Here is a 17,331-nt window from a genome sequence, read left to right as displayed (position 1 = left end):
CACATGACACAACCACACCAAGGGCTCTACTGAAGTACTGTCACCTCATGAACACATGACATAACAACCACACCAAGGGCTCTACTGAAGTACTGTCACCTCATAAACACATGACATAACAACCACACCAAGGGCTCTAATGAAGTACTGTCACCTCATAAACACATGACACAACCACACCAAGGGCTCTACTGAAGTACTGTCACCTCATAAACACATGACATAACAACCACACCAAGGGCTCTAATGAAGTACTGTCACCTCATAAACACATGAAAAGCATACAGACAGAAACATAGTTTATCTTAAGTTGTCTGATCTTTATTCATGTAAATACAGTAGATCTTGGTTAGAAAACGATCACACCTGCTATAGTCACATAATCCCTGCCTCGTGCACAAGCCTCCAAACATCTGCCAAACATCTGGAATTAACAGACGGCCTTATTCATTTATGAGCGCTCCCCACGGCCATCCTCGTATATCCTCTCTCTGCTTTACCTTCATCAGAGCTCTGCTCTGACTCCCTCGTAGCGCGGCCAGCGTCGCCCTGCCTCATCCTTATCCGCCCTCGGTATATTCTGTGCCGTCACGAGAGGAGAGTTTTATTAGAGGTAAATGGACGCCGGGAGCACGAGAGCACGCAGTGACTCCGGGAGTCATTTGCGTGCTCGTCCCCCAACTGCATTCTGGGTAATATAGTCACTATAATGCAGAATCTCATTCCAAGTTTTCAAAAAGCACAATGATAGCATTATTCAACACAACATCTCAACAAGATTCCCCGCTCGGGACGCGGTGGGCGCTGGTGGTGTGTTTCCTCCTCCATCAGTGCCCATACCCGAAGGCGGGGTTGGCGAAAGGGCCTTTCTGTGTGGAGTTTGCATGTTCTCCCCGTGTCACCATAAGTCCGTTGCTCTCCCCATGTCCCCCATATATGGGGACTAGGTTGGTGGAGGGTGTGTAGAGCCCATGGATCACATTAGATGATTGACACAGGGGTGAAAAATGGGTTACAAAATCGTGGGATAAAAAATATATATATTAAAGAATCTCATTCCAAGTTTTCAAAAGCATAATGATAGCATTATTCAACACAACATCTCAACAAGACTTGTTATGTGAGCTTTTGGATGTGCTCTTTAAGAGCAATACACTTGTGTATACACTTCTGTAGGGCCTATACGTGGCTGTTATGTCTTTTCACTTTCGGTATCGCAGCGCAAAGTGGAAGAAACACCTTTTGAACAATAATGGAAGAAAGACTTTTCACTTTTTCTTTGCGACGTTTTGAAGCCAGACTTTAAACCCATTATTTTCAGACCTTTTTATACTGAAGTACCAACCTCAGAAAATATTTGGCTGTTAAAATAAATTTTAATATACGTGCCCTTTTTGTTCCAATAATGCCAATAATGCTGCTGCTCTGACAAAAACTCTGTCTAATCACTAATCAGCACACCTGATGATATTTCTAATGTGATTAATCCATTCTTAAATCCATCTATTAACGGCTAGGTTAATCTTTCCACACGGCTGGAAACAAACAGCTCTCTCTCTCTCTCTCTCTCTCTCTCTCTCTCTCTCTCTCTCTCTCTCTCTCTCTCTCTCTCTCTCTCTCTCTCTCTCTCTCTCTCTCTCTCTCTCTCTCTCTCTCTCTCTCTCTTACTGTATATCATTAAAGGCGTCCTGCTGTCTTTTTTTGTTTTGTTTTTCAAACCGCAGTGGGTTTGTAGAATCGTGCATTTTCTCTTATTGATGTCGCTCCGTCGGCCGGTCCTCCGTGGCAGTATGCAGATATATCCACCCAGGCCTTAATCAGGTGTGTGTGTGCGTGTGTGTGTGTGTGTGTGTGTGTGTGTGTGTGTGTGTGTGTGTGTGTGTGTGTGTGTGTGTGTGTGTGTGTGTGTGTGTGTGTGTGTGTGTGTGTGTGTGTGTGTGTGTGTGTGTGTGTGTGTGTGTGTGTGTGTGTGTGTGTGTGCGCGTGTGTGCGTGTGTGCGTGTGTGTGTGTGCACATTCATTGTCAATGGGAATTCAGTGATTTAGAAAAAATCTACACTAATAGATGAATATAGAAGGTGCATCATGTGGACTGACGTCATCCGTTGATGTGGGCAGTATTCGCCAGTATTTAAAACATCGGGAAACGTTAAGTGGAACCTTCGTTGACTTGTCCAGCATCTGTACATTGTATATCAGGCGCTCTGTTGACTAATGTCTTGCAAGAATGGTTCCAGAACTTGACACCATTTCAGATCTACTTGGAGTAGGATATGGACAGGCAGAGCCGCAACACTAAAACTCCTGTTGTTTGTAGTCAAAGATCTGTTGCACATCGACAACTCGACACGAGTGATTACAATACGACGAGATGAGTTTAACCCTGAAGATGATGACTATATGGAACCCATGTGTTTTACAATAAGGAAGGTATTGTGGAAGAGGACGAGGTGAAAATCTACATTTTCGGAAGTCTAAATTAAAAACATTTACCCAAAGCATGAGTTCAAGTCCGTTGCTCTCCCCTTGTCCCCCATATATGAGGACTAGGTTGGTGGAGGGTGTGTAGAGCCCAAAGCTTGTAAACTACGTAGCTCTCAATGATGACGTAATAAAGATGTGCATTAAAGGACCCAATGCCAAGGTGTAATTGGTTTTCGATGGTGACGTAAGGACGATATGTTTTAGTGTCGGGAGGATTAAAGGTAATGCTCCATCTATACATGTATGTAATAATATGACACCACTGCCATATCAAGGACAAGTAGTCATTACTCATACGCATGAGTGACGGCTTTCGATAAGTTGATTAGCGGTATACTGTGGTTACTTTGCGGCACTTTTGTTGCGTATGCACCGTCCCAGCAAATGACGTCAGGGTATTAAAGGACCCAATGCCTTGCATTGTGCCACTTCCGTGTCAGGCACAAGTAGTCATTACGTCCTTTGCTGGGACGGTGCATACATACGTATCGAATATCGTCCTGGGCGAAACTAGTACTTGCGCGCTCTGCTTGCGCAAGTAATAAAGGCGAGAAAGCCACAAAAAAAAAACATTAAAAAACAAAAGAAATAGCACTTGCGGTTTTGGAAGAAGTAATACATTCTTACCTGCATGGCGCCCACCTTTCCTGTTATGTGTTCCAGGCAGGACGCTCCCCCCTGACAGCCTGTTATATGTTCCAGGCAGGACTCTCCCCCCTGACGGCCGTCGTCTGCTCAGCCTGGGCAGTCTTCTGGACGACCAGCAGTGGCACCATGTGGAGGTGGAGAGGCTTGGCGCTCAGCTCAACCTCACCGTGGATAGAAGCACCGCGCAGACCCTCCTCCCCGAGACCTTCACCCACTGGGTGGTCACACAGGTAGAGACCCTCCTCCCCCCCCCGAGACCTTCACCCACTGGGTGGTCACACAGGTACACCCTCCTCCCCCCAGAGACTTTCACCCACTGGGTGGTCACACAGGTACGCATAGAGACTCCTCCTCCTCCCTGAGAGACCTTCACCCACTGGGTGGTCACACAGGTAGGTTAGGGACTAGGGAAGGGACTAGTGGACAAGAGATCCAGTATAAGTCATTTTACACTTGGTTGCATGCTGAAAATAGTCATGGGAACGAGACGTAGTCGAGTTCCGCAAGCATCACTGAAATGGCAATAATCATGTTAAACCACACCCTCGGGTGTAATATTGCAATTATACAACAGTTACCGCTGAAAAAACATAATCTTTTAATGACAGATGTAGTCACTACGACCACAAATGTCCCAAGAAACTAGCTAGCCTATAGCCACCGAGTTTGCTAGCGCTCTGGGAAAACAGAGCAGCTGAATTCTTTGTTTTGATTATAGGTGTGGAGTAGTGCTTGTTTGATCCACCACTAGAAGGCTGTTTCAACCAATCGGAGGGCTTCCTGGAAACGACCTGTGGTATAATGTGTGTATTGTCGTGTGCCTGTCCAGCTGAGCGTGGGAGGAGCCGTCCATCAGAGCCCCGCCTCTCAGAGAGCCGTCGTCCAATCCAAGAAGAGCTGGAGCTCCTCCTTCCACGGCTGCATGGAGAACCTGCTCTACAACGGCCTCAACCTGGTCCACATGGCCCGACAGCGCCACCACCTGGTCACTGTGATGGTCAGTATAGTATAGTATAGTTCGATTTTATTTTGTCATTGAACACAAAATGTATACAACGAAATTAATCTGTTGGCATCCATCCAATGCAATACAAGCAAGCAGTCGTAATAATGCGTAGGTGTTAGTATAGTGGCATCCAGTAGCTATAGGTCCCAAGGATTAAAAACAATAAGAAAATACAGTTTATATATAGTTTTGGCAATATCATTATGGGCAAACATTAATTTTCTCTTTTCGCGCGTTAAAGGTAGCTTGAGGCTGCTAACATAAAATAGTGCTGAGTTTCACAGGAGTTCTGTCATCCATAGTATAAACGTTTGTACTTTAGTGCTTTAGTGGGAGCTGTGGGACGCGGTTCTCTTGTAGATGTGATCTAGAGTGTGTGTGTGTGTGTGTGTGTGTGTGTGCGTGTGTGTGTGTGTGTGTGTGCGTGCGTGCGTGTGCGTTCCTGACCATTACTGTATAAAGATAGCAACGCTGATGTCCTGTCTCTGCATGCTTATAACCCATTCTGACCTGAGATCAGCTTAAAAAAATGTCTCCTTTCTAAATCCTGACAGTTTTCTGAAAAAGCTGTTTCTATATGTCAGTCCTTGGATTTTTCAAAAAATAGCAGACCTACAAGCTCGTAGCGCGCCACTCGGTGGCGCGCTACGAGCTTGTAGATCTTGCTATTTTTCAATAGCTAAAGCATAGCATAATGCTATAACACCAAAACGGGTTCCCGCCCCAAAATGGGATAAGAAAGCTCCACACTCCGCCGCAATCCATTAACAACTGCAGCCTCAGCACCAGACCTGTATAGGGTCATTACCGCTGGGCTCAGAAAACACACCGGCCCGCCGCAACAACATAATGGATATCGGTCGGGTGGAAAGCTTGCATATATACAGTATATAGGCCGTGAGAAAAAAGTGTGTATTCGTGCCCCTGCCGTGGGAACGGAAAGTAAACGAAAATGCTAGTCACAAGATGGCCTAACACTGTGTCCCACTGAGCATTTTTTTTAAAGGCAATATGTTTGCATGAATGAAAAACGAATTCAATGATTTTGTACCAGTAATTTCATACATTTTAAAACAAATGTTTAACCCATTTTGGGGTGGGAACCCCTTTTGGCGTTTTGCATTATGTTATACTTTAGCTATTGAAAAATAGCAGATCTACAAGCTCATAACTTGTAGGTCTGCTATTTTTTTTTTTATCGTGAAAATGTGCCTCAAATCTTTGAATATATATTCTTTCAGAGTTTCCGTTTTTAACTCAAATCTTTGCTTCTGGGGGGGGGGGGGGGTTCCTGGAACAACATATTTTCAGATGTGGGTCGGCGGACAATTACAGATAATGTTTGGGGACCTCGACATGAAATATTGAGAACCACTGATATAGAAACATGAGGTTTGGCCTGATGGAGGGGAAAGGAACTGGTTGGAATAACGTGTTCCTTCCACGCGCTACGACGTCCAACCAGGGAAACTCCCGGCCCCCTGTCAGGTGTAAAGGAGCAACTTGGACACTCGGGCATGAAGGAAGCATGAGTTCAAGTCCGTTGCTCTCCCCTTGTCCCCCATATATTATGGGGACTAGGTTGGTGGAGGGTGTGTAGAGCCCAGGATCACATTAGATGATTGACACAGGGGTGAAAAATGGGTTACAAAAATCGTGGGATAAAAAATATATAAATAAAAAAAATAAACATGAGGTTTTTCAGAAAAGACTATCGATGTCAGGCCAAAATGGGTTACTTAGTAGTGAAAATAGCCGACCTATACAAGCTCACAACGCGACGCGAAGCGACACGTTGGGTCGGGGGCTAAAAGGTCTGGGAACCGCTGAGATAGAGCACAGAAGTTCTGACATCACAGGCTCAGGCAATATTGTCAGGGAGGTGGCTCTGTATCATTTACGACAGTCAGTCAGTATTTGATACTGTTTCTGGACGAAGATTTCATTAATCCGTCGGCGGTAACGTTGATGATGCTTCATATACATAAGCTCATTAATTAATCAATTAAGACTCTTCAGCTCAGATTGACCATTAACCCTTTAGTTTAGTATGGCGGTGTGACTCTGCTCATGTGATTAACCGAGATTATCTGTGCACCGAGACACAGCTCTGATATCAACAACAAACCCCAGAGCAGAGCATATAACTTTCAATGCATTCCATACACCACATAGATACATATAGGAGCAGAAAGGAATTACTGTTAGAGAATGGATGAAGGGAATCCGGGAAATAATAAAATAAACCTTCTGACCTCCATGTCTCAATGAGATATCACTGCGCTGGATTTAACAACGAGGAAAAACTGGAGAAGTCACAATAATGTAGATCTGAGGCAGATGCACACGCTGCCTTTACCTCTGCAGATATGATCTCTTCTCTCTCTGTTCACCTCATCAGGATGTGTAGGATTTTCTCTTTTTATCCCTCAGTCTCTTATCTGCAGTATCTCCTCGCTATAAGCTGCTATAATTCTATCCTATATCTATGTACGGTATCTGCAGCAGTGGTTTTTCAACCAGTGGTCCGGGGACCACCAGGAGGTCGTTGAGGGGGTTCCAGGTGGTTCCCCTGAAGCTGAATGACGGAGTGTTGGTATAACCAAAATATGGATCCTTCTATACATCTTAAAATGACTGTTAAACATCTGCATTATTTAACTTATACAAGAAGTCTATTACACAATTAGAGACTGAAGAATAATTGTGTATTTTGATCAACGTTTATTTCTCCTATATCCTTACCACCAACATCAATACAACATGGAATTGTGGACAAAATCCTATCCAACGACAACAACAACAATTCAAAGTTTTGGGTCTGAGAGGCTAAACCTCATCAAACGGTGGTTCCGTGGCTCAAATGGGTCTGAGAGGATAAATGTCATCAAATGGTGGTCCGTGTCTCAAATGGGTCTGACTCTGAGAGGCTAACGGGCCTTGATACAAAAAACTGTGTTGAAAACCACTGATCTATATCTCTCCTCTCTATAAGCTGCTATAATGATATGTATCTGCAGTACAGTATCTACTGTAAGCTGCTATACTGTACTGTAGGTGACATTGCTGTGCTTTTAGTTTTTCCTGTGTGAGCCTGCCATGGTTGTGTTATCATCGTTATGCTAATGTACAGTCGCTGTCCTCTCTGAGGAGATCTGTGTGAACACTGGACAAAACCAACACCCCTCCCCCCCCTCCATATTCATGTGTGTGTGTGTGTGTGTGCGTGTGTGTGTGTGTGTGTGTGTGTGTGTGTGTGTGTGTGTATGCGTGTGCATGCCGCGTGAGTGCCCGTGTCTCTCTGTATACCTTAGCTTTGTCCATCTCTCGCAACCTTCTCTCCTCTCCTCTCTTGTTCCCTCTCTTGTCTCTGTCCCTCCCTGTCTCCCAGTGTTGATTCTGACAGCACATTATCCTGATTATGATGACGTTTTAATCATATAGTTTTAGTCATAAATATAGAGTAAGTGACAAAGTGAGTTTAACGTTGTTTGATGCAATCAGATCCAAACAGATCAGGCTTTTCTGTTTGGATGTACAGTATAGGCAGTCAAAGTAGTTTTTTTGCCACCTCAGTCGGCCGTCTCCACAAAACCTCCGGGTATATGGTTATGATGTCACACGCATAATTATACCCCGGCCTCCATACAATGCCATTTCGTTTTAGTCATATTTTTGTCACGATCTGACGTTTTCTGCTGTGTTCTAGTGTTCCTTGTTCCTATAGTTTGTGTGTTTTAGTGTGTATACTCTTATTTTGTAGTCTTGTTCCTGTGTTTCCTGTCTGCCTTGTTTGATGTCACCGGCCTTGTCTCACCTCCCTGTATTAGTGTAACCCCAGTCACCTGGTGTTCTGTTTGCCTGTTAGCCTATCCTAGTGCTGATTGTCAGTCGTGTTCACCTGTGTCCTGTTTTCCCCTGCCCTTATATACTCCCCTGTTCTGTCAGTTCCTTGTCCGATTATTATTTGTATGTCTCGGTGTGTTCTGTTCCTGAACCTTTTGTCTATACATGTTGAGATCTTCTGCCTCAGCCTCAGCTGTCTGCTCTTGGGTCCTATACCCAATATACTATATAGTCTAGTTCATATCATAGGATTTTAGTCGACTGAATCTACACAGTTGATTTTGTCGACAAAAATGTATTTGGGCAGGCCTCGACTGCGTCGTATAATGGCAGATTAGACACTTTGTTTTGCGTGCTGAAAGTATAGCCGATCTACAAGCTCACAAGGCGTCGCAGCGCGATGCGTTGTGAGCTTGTAGACAAAAAAGCACAAGTATGTTTTGACTATTTTTATGAGCTGTTAAGTTCAGTTTTCTCTCTCTCTCTCTCTCTCTCTCTCTCTCTCAGGGTCACGTGACCTTCTCATGCGCCGAGCCAGTCTCCGTCGCCGTGACGTTCGTCGGCTCCCAGAGCTTCCTGCGGTTGCCGGGGGCAACGGCGGGAGGAGGAGGAGGGGGGGGAGGGGGAGGGGGAGGAGGAGGAGGAGGGCCGCCGCCGTGGAGCGTGGGACTGCAGTTCCGCACGTGGAACAAGGCGGGGCTACTCCTGACCTTTGACCTGCCCCTTAATCCCCAGCAGCAGGGGGGGGGCGTGGCCTGGCTGTACCTGAGCGAGGCCAAGCTCCGCCTGCAGATCCACCAGGCTGGCAGGGCTCTGCTGGAGATCAGTGCAGGTGAGGCACACACCCGTCTGACCTCTCATACCAGCTAGTGGTTCACAAACTGTTTCATGTCTAGATAGATAGGTAGATAGATAGCCTTGCCGAGCCACAGGGCAGGAGCCTATCTCCTGTTTCTGTAGCCATGAGGCCCATAGGGGCAGGAGCCTATCTCCTGTTTCTGTAGCCATGAGGCCCATAGGGGCAGGAGCCTATCTCCTGTTTCTGTAGCCATGAGGCCCATAGGGCAGGAGCCTATCTCCTGTTTCTGTAGCCATGAGGCCCATAGGGGCAGGAGCCTATCTCCTGTTTCTGTAGCCATGAGGCCCATAGGGCAGGAGCCTATCTCCTGTTTCTGTAGCCATGAGGCCCATAAGACAGGAGCCTATCTCCTGTGTCTGTAGCCATGAGGCAGCTTGATGTACAAGGACACCCCCTGGACATGACGCTAGTATGTCACAGCAGGGACTTATACCCCCCAATTCAACCCTTGATGCTGAGTGTCAAGCAGGGGAGGCACTTCTGGTCAAAACAAGGTTTATACCACTGCCCCATAGCCGACGCTGTGATCAGTCCTTTCTTTCTCTGCCCCGACACAGAGATCGGAAGTGATATGCGACAAAACACGGCTGTCATCATAACATCACGAATACGTGCGTGTGTGTGTGTGTGTGTGTGTGTGTGTGTGTGTGTGCGTGACTGTGTGTGTGTGTGTGTGTCTGTCAGGGTCAGACCTTAACGACGGCCAGTGGCATTCTGTGGAGCTGACGTCCAGACCTGGTCATGTGACCACCAGACCTGGTCATGTGACCATCACCGTGGACGGTGGAGAGGAAGGAGGCGGAGCCACCGCTCACGCCAGCCCTTTGTTTCCCGTCGCCACAGGAAGTGACCTCTTCTTTGGTGGTAAGTGAGAATTACAATTGAAACAGTTACAATTATTAGTGCACGTCCACTAAGCTGGGAAGCATTGCTTTGTGAGTTCATGATCCCGTCGGGAGTGGAAGGTAACTTACGTCATGTTGTAGTCAATGACTTGTAGCCATCAGGCAGGAAACCACAACCGGGATTAGAACTACCCAAAATAATTCCCCACAATCGTAATGTTAGGGCCTACCCAATGGAAACTCTTATCGTAATGTTAGGGCCTACCCATGGAAACTCTTATCGTAATGTTAGGGCCTACCCATGGAAACTCTTATCGTAATGTTAGGGCCTACCCATGGAAACTCTTATCGTAATGTTACGGCCTACCCATGGAAACTCTTTATGTGGCGTATAGTTTAATGTTAGGGCCTGAAATTATTCTTGAAAAGATTGAGAACCACTGCGGAACAGTCTTGTTTTTGTCGACTGAAACTAAGACGAAAAATGTTTGTCGACTACCTTTTTTCACACTGACGAAAACTAAATGGAAACTAAATAAAAACTAAGCTATGACGACTAAATGTATTGACAATTTCGTCAACAAATAAAAACTAGACTAGTTTTAGACTAGTGTGTCAGTGTCTGGTCTCCTGTGTGTCAGTGTCTGGTCTCCTGTGTGTCAGTGTCTGGTCTCCTATGTGTGTCAGTGTCTGGTCTCCTGTGTGTGTCAGTGTCTGGTCTCCTGTGTGTGTCAGTGTCTGGTCTCCTGTGTGTGTCAGTGTCTGGTCTCCTGTGTGTGTCAGTGTCTGGTCTCCTGTGTGTGTCAGTGTCTGGTCTCCTGTGTGTCAGTGTCTGGTCTCCTGTGTGTGTCAGTGTCTGGTCTCCTATGTGTGTCAGTGTCTGGTCTCCTATGTGTGTCAGTGTCTGGTCTCCTGTGTGTGTCAGTGTCTGGTCTCCTGTGTGTGTCAGTGTCTGGTCTCCTGTGTGTCAGTGTCTGGTCTCCTGTGTGTGTCAGTGTCTGGTCTCCTGTGTGTGTCAGTGTGTGGTCTCCTGTGTGTCAGTGTCTGGTCTCCTGTGTGTGTCAGTGTCTGGTCTCCTGTGTGTCAGTGTCTGGTCTCCTGTGTGTCAGTGTCTGGTCTCCTGTGTGTGTCAGTGTCTGGTCTCCTGTGTGTGTCAGTGTCTGGTCTCCTGTGTGTCAGTGTCTGATCTCCTGTGTGTGTCAGTGTCTGGTCTCCTGTGTGTCAGTGTCTGGTCTCCTGTGTGTCAGTGTCTGGTCTCCTGTGTGTGTCAGTGTCTGGTCTCCTGTGTGTCAGTGTCTGGTCTCCTGTGTGTCAGTGTCTGGTCTCCTATGTGTGTCAGTGTCTGGTCTCCTATGTGTGTCAGTGTCTGGTCTCCTGTGTGTGTCAGTGTCTGGTCTCCTATGTGTGTCAGTGTCTGGTCTCCTATGTGTGTCAGTGTCTGGTCTCCTGTGTGTGTCAGTGTCTGGTCTCCTTTGTGTGTCAGTGTCTGGTCTCCTGTGTGTCAGTGTGTGGTCTCCTGTGTGTGTCAGTGTGTGGTCTCCTGTGTGTGTCAGTGTCTGGTCTCCTGTGTGTCAGTGTCTGGGTCTCCTGTGTGTGTCAGTGTCTGGTCTCCTATGTGTGTCAGTGTGTGGTCTCCTGTGTGTCAGTGTCTGGTCTCCTATGTGTGTCAGTGTGTGGTCTCCTGTGTGTGTCAGTGTCTGGTCTCCTATGTGTGTCAGTGTGTGGTCTCCTGTGTGTCAGTGTGTGGTCTCCTGTGTGTCAGTGTGTGGTCTCCTGTGTGTGCCAGTGTCTGGTCTCCTGTGTGTCAGTGTCTGGGTCTCCTGTGTGTGTCAGTGTCTGGTCTCCTATGTGTGTCAGTGTGTGGTCTCCTGTGTGTGTCAGTGTCTGGTCTCCTATGTGTGTCAGTGTGTGGTCTCCTGTGTGTCAGTGTGTGGTCTCCTGTGTGTCAGTGTGTGGTCTCCTGTGTGTGCCAGTGTCTGGTCTCCTGTGTGTCAGTGTGTGGTCTCCTGTGTGTGTCAGTGTGTGGTCTCCTGTGTGTCAGTGTCTGGTCTCCTGTGTGTCAGTGTGTGGTCTCCTGTGTGTGCCAGTGTCTGGTCTCCTGTGTGTCAGTGTGTGGTCTCCTGTGTGTGTCCGTGTGTGGTCTCCTGTGTGTCAGTGTGTGGTCTCCTGTGTGTCAGTGTCTGGGTCTCCTGTGTGTCAGTGTCTGGTCTCCTGTGTGTCAGTGTCTGGTCTCCTGTGTGTCAGTGTCTGGTCTCCTATGTGTGTCAGTGTCTGGTCTCCTGTGTGTCAGTGTCTGGTCTCCTATGTGTGTCAGTGTCTGGTCTCCTGTGTGTGCCAGTGTCTGGTCTCCTGTGTGTCAGTGTGTGGTCTCCTGTGTGTCAGTGTCTGGTCTCCTGTGTGTCAGTGTCTGGTCTCCTATGTGTGTCAGTGTCTGGTCTCCTGTGTGTGTCAGTGTGTGGTCTCCTGTGTGTCAGTGTGTGGTCTCCTGTGTGTGTCAGTGTCTGGTCTCCTGTGTGTGCCAGTGTCTGGTCTCCTGTGTGTCAGTGTGTGGTCTCCTGTGTGTGTCAGTGTGTGGTCTCCTGTGTGTCAGTGTGTGGTCTCCTGTGTGTGTCAGTGTGTGGTCTCCTGTGTGTCAGTGTGTGGTCTCCTGTGTGTCAGTGTGTGGTCTCCTGTGTGTCAGTGTCTGGTCTCCTATGTGTGTCAGTGTCTGGTCTCCTGTGTGTCAGTGTGTGGTCTCCTGTGTGTCAGTGTCTGGGTCTCCTGTGTGTCAGTGTCTGGTCTCCTATGTGTGTCAGTGTCTGGTCTCCTGTGTGTCAGTGTCTGGTCTCCTATGTGTGTCAGTGTCTGGTCTCCTATGTGTGTCAGTGTGTGGTCTCCTATGTGTGTCAGTGTCTGGTCTCCTATGTGTGTCAGTGTCTGGTCTCCTGTGTGTGTCAGTGTGTGGTCTCCTGTGTGTGTCAGTGTGTGGTCTCCTGTGTGTGTCAGTGTGTGGTCTCCTGTGTGTGTCAGTGTGTGGTCTCCTGTGTGTGTCAGTGTGTGGTCTCCTGTGTGTGTCAGTGTCTGGTCTCCTGTGTGTCAGTGTGTGGTCTCCTGTGTGTGTCAGTGTGTGGTCTCCTCTGTGTGTCAGTGTGTGGTCTCCTGTGTGTGTCAGTGTGTGGTCTCCTGTGTGTCAGTGTCTGGTCTCCTGTGTGTGTCAGTGTGTGGTCTCCTGTGTGTCAGTGTGTGGTCTCCTGTGTGTGTCAGTGTGTGGTCTCCTGTGTGTCAGTGTCTGGTCTCCTGTGTGTCAGTGTCTGGGTCTCCTGTGTGTCAGTGTCTGGTCTCCTGTGTGTCAGTGTCTGGTCTCCTGTGTGTGTCAGTGTCTGGTCTCCTGTGTGTCAGTGTCTGGTCTCCTGTGTGTCAGTGTCTGGTCTCCTGTGTGTGTCAGTGTGTGGTCTCCTGTGTGTCAGTGTGTGGTCTCCTGTGTGTGTCAGTGTGTGGTCTCCTGTGTGTGTCAGTGTGTGGTCTCCTGTGTGTGTCAGTGTGTGGTCTCCTGTGTGTCAGTGTCTGGTCTCCTGTGTGTGTCAGTGTGTGGTCTCCTGTGTGTCAGTGTGTGGTCTCCTGTGTGTGTCAGTGTGTGGTCTCCTGTGTGTCAGTGTCTGGTCTCCTGTGTGTCAGTGTCTGGGTCTCCTGTGTGTCAGTGTCTGGTCTCCTGTGTGTCAGTGTCTGGTCTCCTGTGTGTGTCAGTGTCTGGTCTCCTGTGTGTCAGTGTCTGGTCTCCTGTGTGTCAGTGTCTGGTCTCCTGTGTGTGTCAGTGTCTGGTCTCCTATGTGTGTCAGTGTCTGGTCTCCTGTGTGTCAGTGTCTGGTCTCCTGTGTGTGTCAGTGTCTGGTCTCCTGTGTGTGTCAGTGTCTGGTCTCCTGTGTGTCGTCTCCAGGCTGTCCCGTAGGCGAGGCTGTGGGCGGTCAGGAGGACTGCAGGAACCCCTTCCCGGGCTTCCAGGGCTGCATGCGCCTGCTGACCGCGGCCGGGCGGCCCGTGGACCTGACCTTGGTGCAGCAGAGGCTGCTGGGTAACTACAGCCACCTGCAAGTGGACATGTGTGGCATCATCGACAGGTCAGTCCACCCGTCAGTTTACACACGGAAAACACCGCTAGGGGGGGGGGGGGGGGGGCTGTCGCCTCACTGCTAGAAGGTCCTGGGTTCGATTCCCGCCGGGGACGTGGGGGTGTGTTCTCTCCTCCGCGTCAACCGGGGCCCATACCCGTGCCCCATGCAAATGTATTGTTGTAAACTGACTGCCGGTGTGCCAAAGACGGATTTCCATTTTAGGTAAACTCCATGGACAATAAAGTTTCCTTTTATCTTTAGACTCCCTGGAATCAACACTGGGCGTTGTGGTAATAATTATTTGACCGTATATAGCACAACAGCTGCGCTGCCCTTTTTTCCGTCAAGGAGGAAGAGTCACTTAAAGTTCTCTCTGAGAAATCCCTTGATTGTTTTCTTGTCCGGGTTCTATATTTAGGACGGACTCTCTTTCACGTCGCGGGGGAGAAATTGGATTCTTGACAACGTAATTGTCGAAGAGGATAGCTGTACTGTCTGTATCGCGAGGAGATTATATCACCTGACGGACAGGTTGTGCGTGCGGAAAACACACACACACACACACACACACCTACGCACGCATGCACAGTTGCACACGCACACACCCATGTGTGCTATTTATACATTTCAGAGTTATTGCTCGTCTGAGAGCGGAGCTGTGAAATAACCACTGTGAGAAATGCTGTCGTGTCCTACTAAACGTTTCTTGCACCCGCCTTCTAATGAGAGCGCAGAATCTCTCTTGGACGAGCCACCCATCGACTGATCTAATATACGGTCAACCTTCACCGTGTTTCTTCACTAGTCCACCCATCGACTGATCTAATATACGGTCAACCTTCCCCGTGTTTCTACACTAGTCCACCCATCGACTGATCTAATATACGGTCAACCTTCCCCGTGTTTCTTCACTAGTCCACCCATCGACTGATCTAATATACGGTCAACCTTCCCCGTGTTTCTACACTAGTCCACCCATCGACTGATCTAATATACGGTCAACCTTCCCCGTGTTTCTTCACTGGTCTGAGCCAGAAGAACACAGTTTTCCGGCCACTGCTACAGAGCTGACAATGAGGTTAATATATCTTCCCTTCTTCTTCTCTGGAGTCCTGCCTCAAAGCAGACCAGAGGTAGAAAGCTGTCGTTCCCTGATGTCATCGCTATAGGGGACACAGGCATCAGTAAGCCAACGAGGCAGAAACCTCACATCTCCATATTTCAATTTGATCAGTGCAGAACGTGGTTCCGCAACTTTTCAATGGCCCAAATTGACAGTAATTGGCCCGAGGACCCCCATTTGAAGAGATATGCCAGGAACCGTTTTGGACTTACAACAAGCGACAAAACTTTTTTTTTGTTCTCCCTCCACACCTGCTTTTATCCGAGCTGCTTTAATCAGCACTTGCAGGAAGACATTAGCGTTAATGACACCGTGCCCCTTAACGGAGCATTTCATCCACCGTCAACCTTAATAATATCTTCATAGCATTTATTAATTGGTCCTCCTCTCTTAACGGACATCGTAATTAGATGCCACTATATTTCTGTCTAATCTGTGTGTCATATTAGACGAGGTTAGACGCTGCTGCTGTGGACCTCATTATAGGCCTCATTCACACCTACCAAACACCAATCAAGCAAATGTTTGGTCGGTTTTTTTGGGGCCACCACAATGCTTTTTACAATGGGAGTCACATGGTTTGATCAAACATTTGACGTTTGATTGCTGGTGGTGTTCTGCCCCTCCCCCCTCATCACCCCGTCCCTCATCCCCCCTCCCCCCTCTCTCACACACACACACACACACACACACACACACACACACACACACGCACACACAAAACTTGAGAGTGAGAGCAATTCAGTGTGTATTATTTGCTCCAGTGGTTTCAATCAAAAATAATGACCGTCTGATCACTATCGGGAACAACACGCCACACTCCAATCCTGTCCTCCACACCGGAGAGCAGAGACTGTTGTGATAGGCTACTGTATAAGAATAACAATTTACACCACTTTAACTTCTACTCCACCACATCTCAGAGACACAATTTTTACTTTTACATCACTACAATAATTTGAAAACTTTGGCGATTTTAATTTTGATTTGAAAACATACATTACTCAGGCATGAAGGAAGCATGAGTTCAAGTCCGTTGCTCTCCCCTTGTCCCCCATATATGGGGACTAGGTTGGTGGAGGGTGTGTAGAGCCCAGGATCACATTAGATGATTGACACAGGGGTGAAAAATGGGTTACAAAATTGTGGGATAAAAAATATAAAAAGAAAATACATTTCGGCCATTGGTACCAGATCTACAAGTTCACAATAATGCTTCGTGTTTTGCGACGCATTTATTCTTGGCCTAGAAGTTCGAACCAGAGTGGGTGTGTCACTATTGAGGTTGTAAGATGTGAATGTGTTGTAATAACCCAGCATAAATAAAGGAATCAGTTCTAGAACCAAAAGTTCTTCTGGTGGAAAAGGAACCTCTTCTGGTGGGAAAGGAACCTCTTCTGGTGGAAAAGGAACCAGTTCTGGTGGAAAAGGAACCAGTTCTGGTGGAAAAGGAACCAGTTCTGGTGGAAAAGGAACCTCTTCTGGTGGAAAAGGAACCAGTTCTGGTGGAAAAGGAACCAGTTCTGGTGGAAAAGGAACCTCTTCTGGTGGAAAAGGAACCAGTTCTGCTGGAAAAGGAACCTCTTCTGGTGGAAAAGGAACCTCTTCTGGTGGAAAAGGAACCTCTTCTGGTGGAAAAGGAACCAGTTCTGGTGGAAAAGGAACCTCTTCTGGTGGAAAAGGAACCAGTTCTGGTGGAAAAGGAACCAGTTCTGGTGGAAAAGGAACCAGTTCTGGTGGAAAAGGAACCTCTTCTGGTGGAAAAGGAACCTCTTCTGGTGGAAAAGGAACCAGTTCTGGTGGAAAAGGAACCAGTTCTGGTGGAAAAGGAACCTCTTCTGGTGGAAAGGGAACCAGTTCTGGTGGAAAAGGAACCAGTATAGAACTAAAGGGGTGGAAAATAGAGAAATGCATTGAAGACACAGCTATAGACAGACAGGTTGAGCAACACTAATGCAAACAGAAAGACCGACCGTTAGCTCAGTATCAACCCTGTTAGCCTCGTTATGTGAAGCATTCTGCTTGCAAAACCCTGCTGTCAGCAGACACTACATACACTACACATTGTCAGACATGCAGGCACGCACGCACACACACACACACACACACACACACACACACACACACACACACACACACACACACAACATAATGCAGGAATACCTATATTGCTAGTGAGGTCATGGTGACTTTGAAGTGAATGGTATTGTTTTTAAGTCAAAGGAATGGAGAGGTATATGCTGAGTAATACTCTAGGGATGTTTTTTTACAATGTTTGGTTTAGTCATCTATCGTGTGTGTGTGTGTGTGTGTGTGTGTGTGTGTGTGTGTGTGTGTGTGTGTGTGTGTGTGTGTGTGTGTGTGTGTGTGTGTGTGTGTGTGTGTGTGTGTGTGTGTGTGTGTGCGTGTGCGTGTGTGTCAACCCCCTGCAG

At 47.6% G+C, this 17,331-nt stretch overlaps 1 protein-coding gene across 1 annotated transcript in view; it reads left to right on the top strand.

Annotated features, from left to right (window-relative positions):
- Positions 1–17,331, top strand: part of LOC308325437 (contactin-associated protein-like 4) — a gene marked incomplete at both ends in the record, with an annotated part of 161,283 nt that overhangs the window by 96,902 nt on the left and 47,050 nt on the right. Inside the window, 5 exons of the mRNA XM_080777929.1 lie at positions 3,148–3,362; positions 3,962–4,129; positions 8,492–8,816; positions 9,528–9,707; positions 13,602–13,782. Of these exons, the coding sequence (XP_080634055.1) occupies positions 3,148–3,362; positions 3,962–4,129; positions 8,492–8,816; positions 9,528–9,707; positions 13,602–13,782 (1,069 nt within the window). The remainder of the gene's footprint in view (positions 1–3,147; positions 3,363–3,961; positions 4,130–8,491; positions 8,817–9,527; positions 9,708–13,601; positions 13,783–17,331) is intronic.

Source organism: Protomyctophum bolini (assembly GCF_963924005.1).
Source record: "Protomyctophum bolini genome assembly, chromosome: 12".
NCBI lineage: Eukaryota > Metazoa > Chordata > Actinopteri > Myctophiformes > Myctophidae > Protomyctophum > Protomyctophum bolini.
This window is presented reverse-complemented; position numbering and strand designations above follow the sequence as displayed.